General features: G+C 39.0%; 1 protein-coding gene across 3 annotated transcripts; it reads left to right on the top strand.

The window, feature by feature from the left end:
- Positions 1-1,564: 1,564 nt before the first annotated feature.
- On the top strand, positions 1,565-19,760 carry pld2 (phospholipase D2). 3 transcript variants are annotated; one of them, XM_040150256.1, is made up of 25 exons: positions 1,753-1,944; positions 5,507-5,579; positions 6,731-6,891; positions 6,990-7,117; positions 8,583-8,725; positions 8,879-8,972; positions 9,504-9,569; positions 9,660-9,718; positions 9,821-10,066; positions 10,174-10,317; positions 10,412-10,495; positions 10,658-10,736; positions 10,856-10,966; positions 11,074-11,283; positions 11,417-11,573; positions 11,674-11,792; positions 12,164-12,277; positions 14,247-14,351; positions 14,859-14,947; positions 15,155-15,268; positions 15,754-15,800; positions 16,100-16,234; positions 17,383-17,536; positions 17,904-18,021; positions 18,133-19,760. In XM_040150256.1, the coding sequence occupies exons 3-25, from the start codon at positions 6,759-6,761 to the stop codon at positions 18,355-18,357; spliced, it is 2,874 nt and encodes a 957-aa protein (XP_040006190.1). In that variant the 5' UTR covers positions 1,753-1,944; positions 5,507-5,579; positions 6,731-6,758; the 3' UTR covers positions 18,358-19,760. The 3 variants fall into 3 exon arrangements, with proteins under 3 accessions (XP_040006187.1, XP_040006190.1, XP_040006188.1); XM_040150253.1 differs by lacking the exons at positions 1,753-1,944; positions 5,507-5,579 and adding an exon at positions 1,565-1,634; XM_040150254.1 differs by lacking the exon at positions 5,507-5,579.
- The last annotated feature ends 1,189 nt before the right edge of the window (positions 19,761-20,949 follow it).

The following is a 20,949-nucleotide window of genomic DNA, read 5'->3' as shown; positions in this document are numbered from 1 at the left end:
TCCCTTTGTAATAAAACATAAGGTTAATTTTGTCACTTGGAATCTTGATTTATTCTTAAAATCGGCATGCTCAGTCTTGGTGATGTACTACTGTGAAGTAGTTTCAAATCCCTGTTAGACTTTTTTGTTAATTGTGGTTTAACGCCACCATATGGTGTGAAACTTTATTACACCAAAGCAGACAGGGCTTATTTCCTAATAGCTGCGCCACCGCCAGGCCAACATTCACACATTCACACTGTGTTTCATAATTGATCATTCATAGTTGTAAATTGTCTAAATTGTCTTCGACTTTCAGATTATTTAGTTTTTACTTATATCTTGTAAGTATTTACTTATATCTGATTATTCTTCACTTTACCAGTCCACCTCAGTCAAAACTTTCCTCTCAAAAATAAGTGAGTGTTATAAAAATAAGAAAAGCCCAATATCATGTGCAATATGTCTCGTGGAGCGGACAGGTCCACAAACTAATTAAGAGGAAAACAGATGTTACCACATAAGGGGGAAAATTTTGAGAAACCTCAGGGGAGGAAGATAAAGAGAGGCCCTCCACTTCTGGCACTGGTAATGACAAAAAAAATAAATAAAAAATGCAGTTTTAACATTAACAGAAAAACAGAGTCAGGAGAATTAGCCAACAGTATCCCATTTAGATATAGCAAGTATAATGTTCAATAAAATACTGTAAGTAGGCCTACGTCCTGACAAACATGCAACAGTCATATTATTACTATATTTTCTGGGAACCTGTTGCAGAATAAATTCTGGTTGTCTGAAGTTTTAACCAGGGTTGGGGCAGTCCATCAAAAAATTGAACTATTTTATGAATTAAAAAAAAAATAAATCACTCGTAGTTCAGTTTTCGGTTCAGATAAAGGTCTGGTTGGAAATACTTCATACGGTCAGCGACAGGCTAGTGACATGCAAATCACGATCCAGATCTAGGCCAGTTAGCATCACGTCTTTCACAGAGCGGTTGTCAGTCTGCTTCTCCTGCCTGTACGTGGTGGCGTAGTTTAAACGCAACTATTACAGTCTTTAACTGTTTTCGGTTAAATATGAATACACCAGGTCCTGCCCTGTAAAAGTGTCATTTTCGTACTTCGTCTTGTAAAGAGCTTGAGCTTAATTTAGCTATAGTGCTTCCGGTGTAGCTACATTTCTATAACGTTAAAAGCACCCGAAGCTTGCGCCGTTTTTATGTTTTTTTTGTGTACGAAAATAACCTTCTACAAAGTACAAGATTGCTTCTAAAATTATAAATCACAGGCGAGCTCGGTGTTTAGACAAAAAAAAAAAAAAAAAAAAATTAAATAAAAAAAAAAAATCGTGCTGGATTTTTGCTACCTCGGCTGAATGGGTGTTGAAATTGCTAACCGGAAATGTCGCTCTGGATTTTTCCGTAATTGACGTTTAAGCTAAAATACAGATCAATACCACGCCTCTCTCCTCCCCGTCCGCGCATTCCTGTGTGTGTGTGTGTGTGTTCCCCCCGATGGCACCCAGTCCCGACTTGTCATGTCCCCTGTGTCCATGTTTTGTCTGACGCTGCAGCACAGACCTCGGTCCGATCCACGCCGGTCGGTCTGCTCCCTGCACAGCTGCACAGATATGGGAAAACAGCCGCGCTGGTTAGTTTCACCACGTACAATTTACCCAGAGATTTTGCTGGAAACTCTGTTTAAAAATATAAGTCCATTGCGTATGACAAAAGCTGCAGGAGCCTCAGCTCAAAATCTCCTCTCCTCACACTCTGTTCCGCTGGACACCCAATGGGAGGGACTAAAGTGTGCATCACCCACGGGGAGTACACTAACTCCCGCTTGTAACACTGTGCTGAATACGATGACAGAGTATCTTTAGCTTGAACGTATGTGCATGACTTTGCCTCGCTTGAAAAACGCCGGTTTGCGCGGAGCCGTGGCTACGTTTGAACTGAGAGTAAGTACCCTGTTCGGGCCTGCGTAGGTAAACACCCTTGCCAATTTCGTCGGCTGACTCTTAAAGGCATAGTTTTGTATACTGAGGTGTAGTTACTTTGTGGAATGCGGAGCAGTAGGAAACCAGGGAAAGGGTGGAGACGACAAAGCTTAGCCTCCAGCGTTTTCTGCCTCCACAGCCAGAATAATCTTGATATCCGGAGATCCAGGGGGTGAAACGGGCTTTAAAGCTAAGCAGTGTTGCCTCGGTGGTGCGAGAAAGTGGCTCGCACAGACTCGGGGTGTATCACTTAATCTGATGGAGTGGCAGCACACCACACGCCCTATCCAGACTCCCATCAGCTCTCAGTTCAAAAGGTTTACACCCTACAGAGATTGTGACTCAAGTCCGTATTGCGTTAAACCCCCCCCCAGAAAAAACTTTGACTCACTCAGGAAGAACTTCTGTTTTAGAGCACACCGTGGAGTTTCGGGGAAGTCCGATGCCAACACAGGAATGTGGTTTTAGTCGTGTAGGAATTGACATACGCAGACCCCGTCCTTCCATTGAACGTCTCAGAGTCTGGTCCTCTATATTTTGTTCACTATGTTCTTAATGGTCCCGTGCATATATGTTGTTTCTAAAAGATCAGGTAAATTACGCAAAAAAAAAAACAAAAAACCCATAACTTTTACCTAGAGCAGGGAATATAAACATTTGTGTTTGTTTATAGAAAGTTTCATTTTTGAAATCGATATTTCACGGCATTTAACTCGCTGCCCCTATCATAAGAAATTAGCTCTGCTTGAGGTGTAATTTATGAAGTTTCTCAACATTTTAGAAGTTAGACACATGATGCCCTTCAAGCAGTTCAATGAATCAGTCAGATCATATTCAGACATGTGAGAGGTCTACTCATGGCAACTTTGAAAAACTGCAGAATAAATTAATAAAACTGAGCCATTTTGTGATGGCTCGAAACCAGGAAATGTAATCCTCTGTGCAACCGAAGCTTTCTTCTAAGAGTAACTTTCCCAAGCTAAAGAGCCTTGTTTTACTTGACCTCTTCTGGTCAAAGTTTCAAGTCTGTTGCACGCAGATGCTCAGTTTCACCTGTAACCACACCCAAGCAGTGATGTAAGGGTGCACTGACCACACCCTGAGTGCACTCCAACATCATCACAGCAAGGTGAGAATTTCAACTATCAGTCAAAAAAATTTCCAGCTGCGGTCAAAACTGCACGAAATTCAAAAATGTTTGTAGAACAAGGACCGTTGATGCTGTGCTGACATGACTGCTTGGTGTGTAAGATATGGCTTTCAGTAGAAGCACTCCTTTATGGCGAATCTGGCCTGTGTTGTAGAGGACCCTGAGTGGGTGTAGTGTCATATTTCACCGGTAGGAAACCTGAGTGAATAGTATAGACAAAGGTTCAGTCCAGCGAGCAAAAATAAAAATAAACTCTTGTTAAGCCAACCCTAGACCTCTCTGCCTTTAAGGGTAAATGTAACATTTTTCCAGATAATGTCAATCTTCTGCGGCCTGTTTGAAGAGAATGGTCCCAGTTTTACTTTACTTTGAACAGTATTTAGTTTTCTCACGCACACCTGTGTGCTGCACATTACGTGTGCTTAGTGGCAAGTATGAGTTAGATTTTCATCTGCCTGTAAAGACTGAGCAGAGGAGGAAAAGATCAACAGAACGGAAACCTTATTGGGCGAACCGTTGTTTTGCCAACATATCCGTCTCAACAAACAGTTGGAAGTGAATTTAAATGACAGGGTTTAATGTCAGGGTACATGGCTCAACGGTCTAAAAAAGAAATAGGATTACAAGTGGAAACAATAAAAGGATGGATGGAAAAAGTGCAGAAATATCTCTGAAAAAAAGTCAAATTAGAAATGGCCTTAACATGGGTTTTATAGCAATTAAAATATAACTTGTTCTTTTCTTTGGTATCACAGCAACAACTGGTGAGGACTGGTCCTAATGGGAATTAATTATGCTCTGTACCAGATGATGGATATTCAAATGAATGTTTTTTAGCATTTGTAATAACCTAATAACTTTTACATGGGAAAAATACATACATGTCAAAACACTACGTTAAAATATTTATACAATTATTTGTTATGAAGGAAATAACTGAGATACCAATGCATAGTACTTAAGAAATTCAGTCTTTACTATACAGAGCAGTGACCCATAACAAACTTACATATGTACACATAAAACCTCAAATATGAGCAGTGTGTTAATTAATTAATTGTCAGTCTTCTGTGACTGAGTTGCTGGCCATGAAACCGTCTTGTCATGTCTGTCACATCTCTTCATCTGTGACTGGTGTCGATTTAAAAAGCAAGGCCAATGAAACATTATGGCTTTTACCTGAATTCATCTCCTCAGTGTTATTCATTGCTTGTTATATTTTACACAGCCAGTGGGATGTGCTGTACTGGGGGTAGATTTCCAAAGTAATGTTGTCCAAATCAAAAAAAGATTCCTCCTACTGTAGCTCACTGTTGATGTTTTCAAACTGAGGTGCTGACTGGGTTAAGTTACACTACATCAGCAATTAGCTCTGAGGAAACTTTGAGGATTTGTGATCACGGTAGGCTGCTTTAACTAAATCAGAAGATCCTACCTTTTTTAGAAGCCACAAAATTTTCAATGAGCTGAATGGTCCCAGTACTGTATTACTGACTATTGTTTTATTTTAGTTTTCTATCACAGTCATATATCACTTGTCCTTTGTTTTTATTGCCACTCCTCATGCATTTCGATGGTGTTGCCTTTGCACCCACCCAATGCTCAGTATTACCCCAGCCTTTGAATGCTTATTCCTAGCCAGGCTCTTGTGTTGTCGTTTTGTTTCTCTTGCATGCAATGGGCAGATGGGAAATGCTCTGGACAGGCTCCCATTTCATGACCTATTTTTTTTTTTTTAAACGCACCATGAAGTTAGTTTAAAATGTGCAGACATTCACGTAATTACAGTAGGTTTTAGTCACTGTTAAGTGTTGGTTGGTGGACATACTGTATATTTTTTTAACAAGATATTCTGTAATTCAGTGTAGTATAAGTGATGCAATCTGGCAAGTACTTTATTGAAAACATTTGTCTGGCTATTATTTCAAGTAGTGCTAACCATAGAAAACAGTACATGCACAACAAAGCAAATTAAGATCAGCCATAATGCTGTCGTGAAACAAAAAAGGCACTGAGTAATTCATAGACAACAATAGTTGTAACAGTTTTTATTTGCAATGTCATCAAAAATTATAATTAAAGATTGATGTTTGCTCTGTTGTTTTTTGCCTTAATCTGCTGGGCGTTCAATTTTTGATATCTTTTTTTAGGATTTGAATGTAGTTCTTAGATGTTTTGTCCTTATCTTACACACACACACACACACACATTTGCTCTCTCTCACACACACACACACACACACACACACACACACACACACACACACACACACACACACACACACACACACACACACACACACACACACACTTTCCTTCCCCATTTCCTCGTTGCCCAGGAAACATTCAGTGATTCAAAGACATCTACCCACAGGATATTCCAAAGGGTTGACACACACCCTTCTCAGACTTCTCGTATTTCACAATGTCGATGACCTGATCTACAGGTAAACAAGATGCCTGCGGTATATGAAGGCTTTCTGTTTTTGCCATTTTAACAGTGAAAATTCTAACTTTACTTAGTGTGTTGTTGACTGTGCTACTGAGTTGTACTTGAATGCCTCTTTCTGTGTGATCATGATATGTCGCTCTCTTTGAGGATTCGATTCACTTTAAGGTCCTGCATGCATTGTCAGATTATTTCACTAACTCTTCAGCTTCTTCAGAAATTTCAACTACATCTCCAGAAAGAGTTGTGCTAATACATCGGGCTCTTGTATGGCGACAGTGACTGCTAATGCTAGGAATGCTGCTACTGCATTGTTGCCTTCAGTACTGCTGCTGCTCCTAAAACTACTTCTAATGCTACTGGTGTTGCTATTGCTGTCGTTACTGCTACACAGTATAGCTAATGCAACTGTTAGTGCTGCTGCTTCTGCTGCTACTTTTACAAACACTACTGCTGCTATGCAAGCTGCTAATATATTGCTCCAGATGAAAAAATATTAAAGAGATGTACCTTTCGAATGACTTCAGCCATCTCATTTTCCTAGTTTTAAAATATTCCATATCAACAAACATATAAATAAACTGACTAAGTGTAAATAGGATTGACATTTTGATGAACAGCAAGCTGAACTGTAGATACACTAGCATACAGAAAAGTGCTGTCGGCATAGACCATTTACTGTGAGCAGACTCTTCAATTAGACATTATGAAGCCATTTATAGAGAGGATATAGGCTGATTTCCTCTAAGGATTATAATATATATATATATATATATACAATATAATATGATGAAAAGATAATTTTTCTTATCTAATTTATGAAGCTAAAACCTTAAATTTGCAGTCTGTGGAGTTACTATTTTTTAAGTCATACTGCTCCTTGCAAAATATTGCACTTTTGCCTTTACTGGAATACTGAATTACTTCATAGTTTTTTATTTTTTGAGGTGCTGAAATACTGCCAATGTCAGGTTTCTGACTTTAAATCTCAATCTACTGTGGTGTGTTTAAAGAGAGTGGTCTCAGTTTCACATTTGTTTGGTCAGTAGTTTTCTCCTGCATGCTAGTGTAGTGCACCTTAGAGGAGACAAGATGAACAAGCTCTGGGCTGTAAATGTAAATATCCCTTTTCTTTTATTCTTGCACCAGGGCAGGTGGCACTTGCAACAACTGTGCGATGGCCAGTCCAGAGTATGTGATCGAGCCAGCGGCTCAGAGCTCGACAGCACCTAACCTGGGCAGAAGACGCTTCTCGCACGACCTCCACAATCTGAGATCAGATGAGTTAGACTGCCTCATGTCCAGCAGTGGTAAGAAACACATTCAACTTTTAGTACAAGCTGCCTATTGAGAACCTCTACTGATTGTATCAGAAGACTTTAAAATGTTCTAATCTTCCAAATGACAGATGGCCGTCCTTTCCTGGTGGTGCATCATCTTGTGGAAATAAAGGAGGCGGGTGTACCTTACTTAATGCCTGGTATTCCTATTACATGCAAGGTGGACAACACAGAGAAATACACTACTCGCTCGAAGGTAATTTTTTTATTGTACATGTAAAATCATTTACATTTTTTCTTTTAGTGGTTGTTAAAGGGGAACTAGTATTTATAGAAGGTTTTAGATGAGCTTGAAGTCAAAGCACACACATTTATCTTTAATTAGCCACTCTTGATAACCCTATCGAAACAGTTTCTACTATTTAACATCTTATAGACCAACTTATGAAATACACATGATCACTTTTTAACATCTGATTTCATTGTTATTTTCAAGCTTGGCTGAAAACACCCTGAAGTTATACTTGACTCTGCTTTACCATAATGACATTATGTCATATAAAATCTGTGAGAGTAGTAAAACAGCATATTAAACTTTATTGCTAAACTTATGAACAGTTTGTTTCAGGTCTTAACAGTCAGCTGTCCCTGTATTTTGTCGTTGTTGAACTTCTGTGTGGGTGTTTGAACTTTGAGCGGTGGGTTAGCTGTTATATTAGCCTACTGCTGTTCAGATAGAGAGGTAGGCTGGAAATCATATAGTGAGTTGCTTTTATGTGGAGTGTAGATGGAGTTTTAGGGCTGAACAGATGAGTATAGTGTTGAGAGTGTCTGAGGAAGTCGGTGTTATGCCTGACTTTACTGCTGAGCCCCCTGGAGCAATCAGGGACCTCATCTAACAAACATTTGGGTAATTTGGAGCCCACATTATAGCTATGACACATCTACATTCACAATTTGAATTTTCACACTACATTTCTATATGGGTATTTACATTTAAAAACACAAATTGTGTAATGGTATATTAATCAGTATGGACCAAGAGAAGCAACACATGTTGCATTTTATACAAAGTAACTCAGTGGCTCAGTCAGTATATCCTCTCCATGTCTTAGTATCCTCATGCTCTGATTTTCCTCCCACTGTCCAAAGACATGCATGTCATGGAAAATAGAAACTCAAAATTCTCTTTTAAGCAAGCCCACATATTACCATATTGTCCAAACTACTTATGTGAAGAAAATGAGTATTAAGTTAACCGAACTATTCGGTGTACACGTCCGTTAGATCTGGAAGAGCTACTTTCTGGTTTTAATTTTGTTCTACTGTTCATACTATCTGCAGTTTTACAGTGCAGAGGACAACTATAACTGGTACTTTGGGTGTGTTAACTTTCGTTCCTTACTTTCAAATAAGTGGTTTATCAGTAAACCTGTCTGGCTGTCTAACCTCTTATGAATTTTGCCCTATTGGACATTGAGGTAAAGTTGTAGCTACTGGTGTTACCCAGATTTCATTAACAAAATTTGTGAGGAAAATGTCGCAATAACTGATAAGATGGACCCAGGTTGTTAAAAAGGTTTATTTAAACAGTCATTTGTGACTCCTTGTAACTACTGAAGTAAGAATTTGTGTGATAAAGTCAATACTTTGGTAAATAAGTAATTTAAAATTCAGTAAATGCTGTATTTATGTACATCATTTCAATACTGTCCATCCAGGTCCATGTAGGCACCCTGTACACTGTGCGGCTAACACATGGTAATTTCCACTGGACAGTGAAGAGGAAGTACAAGCACTTTCAGGAGCTGCATCGAGACCTTTACAAACACAGGATGATGATTCACTTGCTGCCTCTGGGAAGGTTGGTGTACCAATCTGTTTATATTAATCATGCAACTCCACCTCTCACTCTGGGAGATGTGCCGTCGAAATCTGAGTGATGAGTTGCTTTGAGTTTTTATTTACAGATTTCTCTGAGTACTGAGTATTTTGAATATTCAAATTTCTCTCGAAGATTTGCAAAGGAGAGGCATCAGCTGAGAGCTATGTCGGAGGAAATGCCCAGCCTGCATGGTACTGAACGGACCAGAAGGACCTCCAGCAAAATGGTATCATATATACAGTATCTACTTCTTCGAATGCACACACGTGGTGTATCTAGAATTGTGGCAAGGTTTTAAAATGTATCTTATTTAAAGAAGAAGATTGGTGTTCTCAAAGAACTCATATAAAGCAAAAAAAAAAAAAAAAAAATTGTAATAAGATAAGGGCTCTTGTTTTGCTCTGGTTGGAACTGGAGCTCTTGTTCAGGCTGATCATCAGTTCATTCATTTATTTTTAACATACTTATTAACCTAATATCATAGTACGGAGTTATTCTATTGATATCACAAGGAAATACTGTGCCACTTTTTTGTGCAAAAAGCACTTTTTTTTTGTTTTTACACCCGATATTTATTGTAATAATATTGTAAATTATATGGTAAATATATTGTTACACATCTGCTCTACACCAAATAAACATTTAATTTCATTTAATAAAATTCATACAGTTTCAGGCAGTCTCACTGACCCACATGCACAAAAGACTTTGACACTCAGACTGATGTTTCAGAGTTTTATCTCCTTTTCTATTGCAGAAATACCTTGAAGAGTACCTGAATGGTCTGCTGGAGAACACATTCTGTAGGAATGATCACAGCATGGTAATAGATATGTAAAACAAACATACATAACACACACACAAAGTGGATGTCATGCAGCATGTTTACATTGTCCTTTTGTCTTCTTTTCAGCTGGAATTCCTCTCTGTCAGTGCTCTCTCCTTCATTACTGATCTGGGACCCAAAGGCTTGTAAGCAAACTTCTTGAGAGCGTGTGAGATACAAGGGAAATTGGGGAATTGACTTAGTTCATGGTAGAGGTTTATTGTGCAACAACTGTCAATTTGTCTCAGGGAGGGGCCCATCTTCAAGAGGTCAGGGGGCCACCGGATCCAAGGCCTGAACTGCATTGGCCATCATCAGTTCTGTTTCCGCTGGTCACGCCGTTGGCTGGTGGTGAAAGACTCCTTCCTGATGTATATGAATCGTGACAAGGGCTGCATTAACTTTGTGTTGCTGTTTGACCCAGAGTTCAAAGTGAAAGTAGGCCGTGCTTACACAGACACTAAATATGGAGTCTGCATTGAGAACTTCGCTCGGTAGGTCAGCTATGTGTTTGCCTATGTACTCGGGAGTAGAGCATACTGTAAATCTGGGGTTATGTTGTGGTTGCGATACACAGATTGCATGTTTGTTTTTTGTTCAGGAGTCTGATCATCAAGTGCAGCAGCTATAGACAAGCTCATTGGTGGAGTCATGAAATCAACAGGCTGGCAGAATCCTCTGACTTTCTCAAAGTGCAACGCTTTGAGGGGTTTGCTCCACCACGCAAGAATACACTGACTAAATGGTCAGATATGTAGTCTACCTTAGATTTACAACTGTCTGTCTTCCATTTTTGTCCTTATTTGCTAAAATTTGCGGTGTATTGATATTGTTTGAAGGTATGTGAATGGAAGTCGCTACTTTGCAGACCTGGCTGATGCTCTTGAACAAGCCAAGGAGGAAATCTTCATCACAGACTGGTGGTAAGTTTAAGCAAGATCTGGGTTCAGTGACGAGGCTTCGTTTTACCAAACAAAAAGTTCCATGTAAATGCACCATTCCAATATTTTAGCTACAGATGAAGCATATTACTAATGAGAAAAATGTAAAAAAAATGAGGAAGTGTTATATGTCGTTTCTCTCAGGCTCAGCCCTGAAGTGTTCCTAAAGAGACCAGCGACTGATGATTACTGGCGCCTGGATGAGATACTCAAACGCAAAGCAGTAAGGATTCCCTGCCTCGTTCCCTTTTTAAGAATTTGAATGATTTTCAAAGCTCACATTACCCGTGTAGTTTTTTTTTGTTCACATGGCGTCACCTTTCTTTGAACCTTTTCCGTCAGGAACAAGGAGTCAAAGTGTGTGTTCTGCTGTACAAAGAGGTAGAGCTAGCACTTGGCATCAATAGTGAGCACAGCAAGAGGACTCTTATGAATATGCACCCAAACATCAAGGTCTGTCATTTCTTCTGCATAATTTGATACACAGAGAATGGCTACACAATTACCAGAGACCTCATCTCACGTTTTAACCTCACTTTTGCCCCTTTTACATGCATCAGGTAATGCGACACCCTGACCATGTGTCGTCTGTGGTGTTCCTATGGGCTCACCATGAAAAGATGGTGGCTATTGACCAAACAGTCGCCTTTGTCGGGGGGCTGGACCTGGCCTTTGGGAGGTGGGATGACAGCCAGTACCGGCTAACTGACCTGGGTTTGACAGATATGTCCATCAGTGTAACTGAGGAGGAGTCAAAGGGAGATGCAGGAGTAAGAATGTGCTGAAACCACCTTTTTAGCTTTTTGATCGCCACTGATCAAGCATGAATGTGTTCACAGCAGTTTATGAACCAGTGTGCTTTCACACTCCCTCTACATGCTAACGGATGGTTCTTTTAACCAGGATAATGGTGTAGCTGATGGTCCAAAACCATCTGAACCAGATAAGCAAGCAGAGCAGGACCCTGAGTGTCTGTCTGGCAACACTAAACTGTGGCTTGGCAAAGACTACAGCAACTTTATCAGGAAAGACTGGGTCCAATTGGACAGACCATTTGAAGGTTCATTACCAAATCTCCTTAAGTATCACACACACAGAGATGCAAAAACACTGAGAGTCTCTGAATAGGAAGCTGAAAGGATGCTTTCATATTTTTTCAGATAACATCAACCGTACACAAGTTCCTCGCATGCCGTGGCGTGATCTGTGTGCAGCTATTCATGGCAGAGCTGCCAGAGATGTAGCCCGACACTTCATCCAGCGCTGGAACTTCACCAAGGTCAGACTAAAAGGAGAGTTCTGACTTTTTAAAGCTATCTGGGCTTTATTGTCATAGTTCTGACCTGAATATCTGTCGGTTGGCATAATATTGTAAACATCTTCACCATTTCAGAGATTTAGACATTAATGCTCTGCTGGAATCAGCTATGGAAATGATTCTACAAATGTACAAGCTTCAGTTTAACGTATCTTATACCCTAACTATTGAAAAGCAGATATTAAGAGGTATAGAATGGGCTGTTTTCCACAACTTCTACTATGTTACACTACTGACATATGAAAATATAACTTAGGTAGTCCTGCAGGAAACATAACTAACAGGAAGAGCAAAAATCTGGCTTCAATTCTTTTTTTTTTTCTCTTCTCTAGATCTTCAAAAACAAATACAAGGATGACTTTTACCCTTACCTTCTTCCCAAGTCTCAGTGTACTGCTGACTCACTCTCATTCACTGTGCCTGGGTCCAAGAAAGCCAAAGTGCAGGTATTTATCCACACACTCACACACATTCACCGCAGCTTAAGTCAATATCTGTGCAGCACCTGCGCAAAACGTTGTGTGGTATTTCATCAGGAAAACACAAAAAAAAAAATGGAATCTTAACAATCAGTTTATGCTGGATAATTTGAATGCTATCTAACTTTAAAACATTGATAAGTTAATTAACAAATGCACACAATAGACTATCAGTAAACACAAAAGAGTTGGTTTGTAGCAGTGCAAAAGAAACACTACTACTCTAGACTTGTCACACTGCCAGGGTCAGTTATCTGAGTATTGCAGTGCTTTTTTGCCCTCAGTCCATTATATAAAGACTGTTCCAACGAGAGGTTAGCATTAAATCAGATAAATCAGGCTTTCATTGAGGAGATCACCAGAGATAGGCTTCACACCAAAGCCAGCCAGAAACTAAAGTATCCTGCAGAGAAAATCAACCCCAGGTCCTTAACATCCACGATGACAGAGAACTAGTATTTATAGCATGGCTCATGTACGTGTAGGAAAGAGACTTTTGTGTCACACAAGCCACAGGTTCCACTTGAATCTTTTAAAGAGGCCTTTCAGAAGGACAACATCAGGATTGGAAACCTTGAACTCCCATTTGTCACAAAGCAGTAGAGAGCACAATAAATCCACACATTTTGCATTTATAATAGAAACCATGCTGCTGATCATCTCAATATTAATGTAGAGAAATTAGTGAAATGACTGTAATTACTTCAAACAAACAAGACCAATGCCAAGGGGATTGAAGGCCCCTACTGGCTTCTACTCTGCATTTTACATTGTGTGACACCAAGTCAGATCTAGCACAAAATCAGATGGGTTTATTTACAGTACAACAAAGAGACACTGTTTTGGCTTTTGAAATGCAGCTAAAGTATTCAGAGTTTTTTGCTGTGGCAGATGGTGGAACAAGAGTAAAGCTTGTGGAACAAAATCTCCTCCAACATGTTTATCCTGTTCAGTAAAGCCAGAGAAAACAAATGTACGGCCAAGGACAGGGAGGGAGGACAAGTTGAAGCATCCTATTTGCAACAGGCGACTCAAGGGAATTTTAGTCCAGATTATGAGCACCAGCATTAAAAACACAACTACCCTTAGAAAGAAGCTATTATTCTCTGTTTTAATTTACTATCAAAACAATGCTTAAGATTTTTATTGTAGCAACTTTGTTAAGATGCATTCATCAGTTTTTGTGAACTAGAGGACAGAATAATTGCAAAACAAACTGAAAAACACAGACCTGGCACTATAGCTAATAAAGTTGTTTGGAAAAGGGAAGGTAAAACAGTGTATATCACATGTAAGAAACAATTCAGTCCTGCACGGTTCCAAATATTTTCTTACTATCAGCAAACTTATTGTCACTCTGCATCATATGCTGTGGTTTCAAAGTGTTCAGACAGTGAATGTGTGGAAACAATAGCTTTTGATGTCTGTATTTTCTTATTGTATTGAAGGAGGTGGCATGTAACCCTAATTTGCTCCCTTATTCAGGTTTCTGGGGCAGTGTGTTAGAGCTACAAACAGGTTTTCTCCCCTTTTGGTGTGTGTGTTTTGTTGGAGCTACAGTCCCCAAACTAACCATCTTTGTAAATTGAGTAGAAATTAATGCAAAGAGCAAGCTCAATGCAACGCAAACTTAAATTACTACAAAAATGAATGCAGTAGTTTCAATTTTCACGTATGTTTAGTTACAAGTGCAGAAAATTTTTCGTACACTAACACATGGATGTTTAGATTTAATGGATGACATAAGTTAAGAAAAAGAAGACATGTCTTACGGTAAGATTGTAGTGTGCGTACCTTAGGAAAAAACAGTGGTGACAGAAGTTAGTGTAGTAAAAGCAAAAATGTGAGATCTTTCCTCTGGAATGTTCTGAAAAATATGCTTTACACCATGTATCCAATAACAGAGAGTGTTTTTTTTTGCATGTCATTCTCTCAGGTGTTGCGCTCTGCCGATCGATGGTCAGCTGGAACCTGTGAGAACTCAATTCTGAACGCCTACATCCACACCATTGAGAACAGCGAGCACTACATCTACATTGAGGTAATGCAGGAACGCCCCAGCTATGGACAGACAACATGTCTGTGTATGTTTTTTAATGATTTATTTTACATTTAAACAGACTAATCCCAATGCAATCAGTGTTGTGCTTCCAAATTCCTCCTCGTGATGGCACTGATACAATCAAGGGGCAGCCCTGGCAAAAAAATGCCACTGTAACATCAAATCATTTTAGTAGCATCATCTAAGAATGGGTTCTGTTTTTTATAAATTGCATAATGTTGGAAAGATGCAGTGCATTTGTTTCATTCATGTTAGTCTACTTTTGAAGTATGCATTGGCCTCCCTTGATTTATGACTTTACTGCCTGTGGTTTTTACTTACATTCCATTTGAATCATTAATTTCACACCTGTGGCCAATATGTGTGTAATCATGAGGTTTCATGAGTCTGAATGCAGTCATAGCTCGCTCCCTTCCCTGCCAGCTACTTGCCTGTTTTAGCCCTAACCTCGTACCAAGCCACTATCTGCCTTCTCTCTGCCCTTAGAACCAGTTCTTCATCAGCTGTGCCGACGGGAAGACCGTCCATAACGGGATCGGGGATGCAATTGTGAAGCGAATCCTGCGTGCACACAGGTCTGGTTGGAGTTACTAGCCAGATTTATGTGGCGCTTCATTCATTTTTTAATTCACACCTTCTTGAACCTTGAAGTTACAAAAGTGAAACAAATCAAAAAATAGAGTAGAAATATGAGTGAAATGAACAGTCAACTTGTATGAATGATTAAAGAATATACATGGTATACATTACAGTGTACATGCTGACATTGTGTCTTACTGCAGAGAGCAGAAGAAGTACAGAGTGTTTGTGGTGATTCCTCTGCTTCCTGGATTTGAGGGAGACATCAGTGCAGGTGGTGGAAATGCCATCCAAGCTATTCTGCACTTCACATACAGGTAAAATGGCTTCAACAAAAACTGGATATTGTAACGCATTACAAAAATTATGTGATTACTATGGTAAGAAATGGTTGTTTCTCCAGTTCTAATGTCTTTGATAAAAGTGGCTAAGATCATTTAAATATTATGTTATGTAATTTGTTAATGGGATGCTGTTTAATAGCACGATGCAAGGGTTTCTATCAGCCATAAGTACAACTGGAAAGAACCTTACTGGTTTTTGTTTTATAATTATAACTGAGTGATTTATTAGATTAAAGCTGCATTAAGTGAAAATGCATCACAAGTCTAGTCAGCCTGTTGTTATTGATGGAATACAGAATGGCAGTATTATTAAGGTCTCACTTTTTGCAATCATCCATCAGATTTTCAAGTCTTTTGTGAATTTGAACTATTGTTTTATTATTTTGTATGATTTGTTGTTATATTATTGTCCTCTATTGTGTTCATTACTTAATTTTAATGCAATTGTAATGTCCTAGGACCATTTGCCGAGGGGAACACTCCATCCTGTCAAGGCTTAGTGAAAGTGAGTTTTCTGTCACGTATCTGCTGTCATTTCAATTGAAAAATCCACTAACCAACACAAATTACCACCTGTTTCCTATTTAACATGAGTCTTTTTCTTTCTCCTGGTATGGCTCCTTTAAACTGAAGCTACTGGTACTAGGTATCTGCCCACCAGTCTCTATTTTCATCCTTTACTTGCTCATCTTCTTTTCACATCCACTTTAGCAGACCATATGTCTATGTGAATTTTTTAATAAATCTTCACTGTATTTTTATGATATCGTCTTGTGAATAATCTCAGTTTGGCTTGCTCCCCAGTTGAAGACCAGTGGACAGAGTACATCACACTCTGTGGCCTTAGAACACATTCTCAGCTCTCCCAGTCACTTGTCACAGAGCTCATCTATGTTCACAGTAAGACCCTCATTGCTGATGACCGCTGCTATATCATTGGTGAGTCACCACTGGTACAAACTCATTCAAAGATAGATTATCAACTTGACCTTGAGTCATAATTGAGCTGCATTTGAATGTATTCGTGACCTTCAACGTAGCTATAAAGCGAAGTGAATCAATACATTTTAGCTTTAGTTTCATAGCACCTTTCAAAATTAGCAAATGTAACTGTGTTAAAATAAAAATAAATGGACAAAGCAAATATATGGACATTTATTTATAAGAATGAATAATTATGAGGATGATAAGTGTGATGAAAATGTAAGCTCCTTAAGAAGGGTGTACCAACGCATAGTGTCCAGGGGAGAGCAAGATCAAGTAATGAAGGACAATGCACAGTATGCGTATTAAAAAGATGCACGAATAGTAAGGATCTTATTTTGAGATTAAATAAACTGTCTCAATAACTTTAAAGTTATAATCCTTAAGTTTTTCATTAAATCAAACCCCATTTTTGACACTAATTTTGGTCGTCATTTCTTCAGCAATAGTCTTTCAATTTATCTACATTCTGTAATTACCTCACTATGTCGTAGTATCACTCTTGGTGGTGGAGTCCACCATTCCTGCACTGGATACAAATTGCCTTCACACTTGTGAGGGATTTTAAGAAAATGATGCATGCATGTAATGTAGCGTTACTGTGTAATTTTATCTCACTCATACTGTTTTCCTAACAGCGTAGTGGAGCTGTGTTAAGTTACTGCTAATTCAAAATGAACATTTGTTGAAAATATTAAGGGTTGTAAATTTACACAATAAGCTTAATGATGTTAAACTGGGTTGAAACTATAAAACTTAAGACTTAAATCTCTGTTTTGTTTGCAAAGTTGAATTCTACAGACCCTATGATTTTTCAGCTTTCGGGTCTTCACTTTTTTGTACTTAATTCACGATTGACAATTGATTTCATATTATATAGAATATAAGCCGAACATTTAATTTCAAATCCATATCAGAACAACAAATTTACATATTACAAAGAACTGAACTAGTGAAAACCTGAAAAGCAGCAGTCATTCTAAGGACACTTCCAATATCATTGTTTTTTTCATTCTGATAGTTGCCTCATGTTTTGAATAATGGTTTGACAAGAATGATTCCTCTGAAAGAACAGATTGTAAATGCTTGCACTTGTGTTCCAGGATCAGCCAACATCAACGACCGCAGCATGCTGGGCAGTAGAGATAGTGAGTTGGCAGTGTTTGTGGAAGATGAAGAGAGGGTCTCATCCATCATGGGAGGGGAAGAGTATCAGGCAGGACCCCTCACACTTGCTCTGCGCAAAGAGTGTTTCAGGTCAGAACAGGATACGTAACTCCCGATATGACATTCTGTATGTATGACCATGAACAGTTACCGCCTCTAGACGTGGCCTCTAGAAGTTTTAAAGGGAATATATTACCTACCAATCTGTCATAAAAAGACTAGCTTAGTTTTTGTACCGGGAACTGTCAGCTACAAAATGCAAACTGGTAACAAATGAGAAACCACCTATAAATTTCAGGTTTTCAAGATAATCATCTCAGATGACAATTTTGTGCAAAAATAGTAATAATTCTTCTTATGAAAAATCGATGTAGTTTCATTCTTATTTAAGAACTTTGAAACCATAATGTCACTATGCTTGTTGAACTTTTGACTGCCATTTCATTTTCCTTACCAGTGTTCTTGTTGGAGCCTCTTCAGACCCCAGTATCAATATTAATGATCCAATCAGTGACGATTTCTTCTTCTTGGTCTGGAATGAATCTGCTAAACTGAATGCCACCATTTATGACAAGGTATAAGTGAAACCAAAGATTGCCTATCATAAAGCATGATCTTTAGCCTTTTTTATTCCTGGCAGTGTAGTTTCTATTTTCTTACCTGTCCTTTGTCCTGCTCTGATACAGGTCTTCAAATGCCTGCCCCACAACACGGTCCACAACATGCGAGACCTGAAGGAGTACTGCAGCAAGGAACGCCTCTGCGATACAGACCCTGACCAGGCCATAGAGGAGCTGAAGGCTGTCCGAGGGCTGCTGGTATACTTCCCCCTGATGTTTCTATGTGAGGAGAACCTGCTGCCTCCACTGGGCACTAAAGAGGGCATCGCTCCTGTAGGGCTGTGGACATAACCACAACTCAGCCCAGATCAGACCACTACATAACAGCTAAAGGGCTCTTGTACCACATGCTCCTCCTTGTAGTTTTAGGTCACCTAATGTTCAGTACAATACACTAAATTAGTAACAGCAGTGGCATTTCACTGGTGAGAAAAAGACATCACCTTAACCCAATGTATTTGTTATTAATTGCGGTTTTTTATATTGTGTGTTGACCGACAATGGGCTAGTCTGAACATAACCACTGACGTAGATTTTATGATGACTGACAATCTGTTAGAACAGTAGATTAACCTGTACTGACCAGTTTGTTCTTGATGGCAGTGTCTGTTTCATAACCTCTACAGTGCAATCTGAACTGCGGGGCTGGCAGAGGTGCAAAACACATATCAATGAATGTATGAGTCAGGAGAGCATTTTAAGGTTGTATTGGAAATCAAACATCTCACATGATCTGGGAACATAGTGTACATTTATTGGTGCAAGGTTTTTGGGTGGGTGGGTGGCTCTGTCTCTCTCTCTTTCTCTCGCTCTCACTCTTTCCCTCCGAGGCTTCACCTCTCACTGCAGTGCCAGCAAATCTGTCAGAACATTTGTGGTTGTTATGGTGATGGATATAAAGAGATAACTGGATTGGAGCTGAAATAAAGACTGGATAGGGCAGCAAAGGGAGAGCACTGATAAGAGGGATAACTTGCTAAATCAGGATGGTGTATATTCAAACAAGACCAACAAGATCTGTTGAAGCAAAGTCATTTTAAGTTTTGTTGATATGATATGATCGGGTGGCAAAACTGAGAGAGGGAAAGAAAAGAAGATAAATGAAGGGTGCTAGGTTGATTTACTGTTAATTGTCACATTGTTTTAAACAGTCACTGTGACAACCAAGTGAATTATTGTTTCACCATGTTGTCAGCATTCCAGAACACAACATTCCACTATCCAGCTGACTTTGAGAAAACTGTGTAAAGCAGAGACACGTATTGTCTGATCATGGCATTTTTTCAGCTATTTCCGTGTCAGCTCCACAATGTTGTGTCTAGAGGCCCTACGCCATCTTGCATGTCTGTCCTATATTAGTATTTTGCTCACATTACACATTTGTTTAGGTGCATTACATCTAGCCATTGCACTGAAACTTAGCAGTGACATAATGTGGCTTTCATTCATGGTGCAATTCTCATAGTTACAGCAGCATCAAGACATTTTTAATCTTAAACTGCAAATTATTTGAAGTTTTCTTTGATATAAAATCATGTTAGTTATTCTCTTGAAACCTGTTAATTTCTTTCACTCAGCCATGAGGAATTGAGTGACAACTATTGAGCAATCTGGAAAAGTCTTGCACTGTACAAATATGTAGCATCGGTGGTAAATGTAGAAAGGCAACTACCCCACCTTTGAAATATTGTACTGATTTGGAAATATCATGTAATAATTCAACAGAACAAACAGTAGATGATGCCTTCCTCATGTAGAAAAACTGCACTTGTGTTTCTTTTTATTCAGTAACAAAATGTAGTAAGCACGTTTTCCTCAGCTGCAAGACATGGGTGACAGAAAAGGAGTTTGACCAAGGTGAGGGGAAAAAAGAAAGTTCTTTAGCCTCAGATTGAACACCAGGGCAAAACAGTGTTACTTACAGCATTTTGTTTTTTACCTGTTTTGGAGGTTTCTCACATGGTATACAAACTGGCCAAGTTTCATCAGTGCTTCTGAAATGAACCTGTATCATATCTAAGTTTTTTTGATTTTTAGAAGACAACCAGCAGAGAGGCAGGCAATAGGCAGCATATGAAACTTATGAATGGGAATTAATATTAAATATTTTTAGCCTATCAGAGATTATTCCATCAAACTTTGCCACGTGTGACCAATGTATTTGGAGATCTCTTTTTTAACTGATGATATGGAGTGATGGATTGATCTGCATGCCATCACCATAAACCAGGTGATAATCCAAAAAAGTATAAACTTGGTGGACCTATGATAGAGCTAGTGACATTGTACAGACCGCTTCATAAGCTTTCAAGACATGCCCACAAGTCTCAGCTACACTACCTGGGTGGTTTCAGTGCAGACTTTTCTGTTAATGTGACACATGACAAGTGCCCCACAAGAACACCACCTCACTCTACATGAAGCACCTTTCACAGAAGAGCCAGTAAAACCATCTGTGCTTAGAGATGGTGCATTGCTGGCTTCAGAACTATCCAACCTTTCCTTTGGAAGATAATAAAAAGCCACTAATGAGTCCTTGCACTCTAGAACCCACTGTATTTGCTAGCCTCTCTTATAAAGCACAAAATAGTTACCTTGATTGGTAATCTTTGTTTTAAGATTCTGCAGAATGTCCGTGATATACTAACAAGTGACCTTATACTGTTTTTATTTTAAATTTCACTACTAGCCAGCAATACATTATTATGACTATATTACTAATAGAAACTTGTGTTTTTTACTCATGCCTATTATCCCTCACAGTCACCATGTAAAAACCTTTGTGTATGCATATCTGTAGATTTAGGTTGTTACTTTGGAGTTACTGATGTATAGGTTACTAACACTCGGGTAAAGAGATGATCAATATTCTCCATCGGTCGC

Source organism: Xiphias gladius, chromosome 17 (assembly GCF_016859285.1).
Source record: "Xiphias gladius isolate SHS-SW01 ecotype Sanya breed wild chromosome 17, ASM1685928v1, whole genome shotgun sequence".
Classification (NCBI taxonomy): Eukaryota; Metazoa; Chordata; class Actinopteri; order Istiophoriformes; family Xiphiidae; genus Xiphias; species Xiphias gladius.
Note: the sequence above shows the minus strand (reverse complement) of the source record. Positions and strands in the feature narration are given on the sequence as shown.

Excerpts from the sequence above, each read along its gene's own strand:
- pld2 (XM_040150253.1), top strand. The coding sequence starts at position 1,615 with ATGGGAAAACAGCCGCGCTG. Across the intron at positions 10,967-11,073 it reads ATATGCACCCAAACATCAAG|GTAATGCGACACCCTGACCA; the intron begins GTCTGTCATTTC and ends TACATGCATCAG. Across the intron at positions 15,801-16,099 it reads CCTGTCAAGGCTTAGTGAAA|TTGAAGACCAGTGGACAGAG; the intron begins GTGAGTTTTCTG and ends CTTGCTCCCCAG.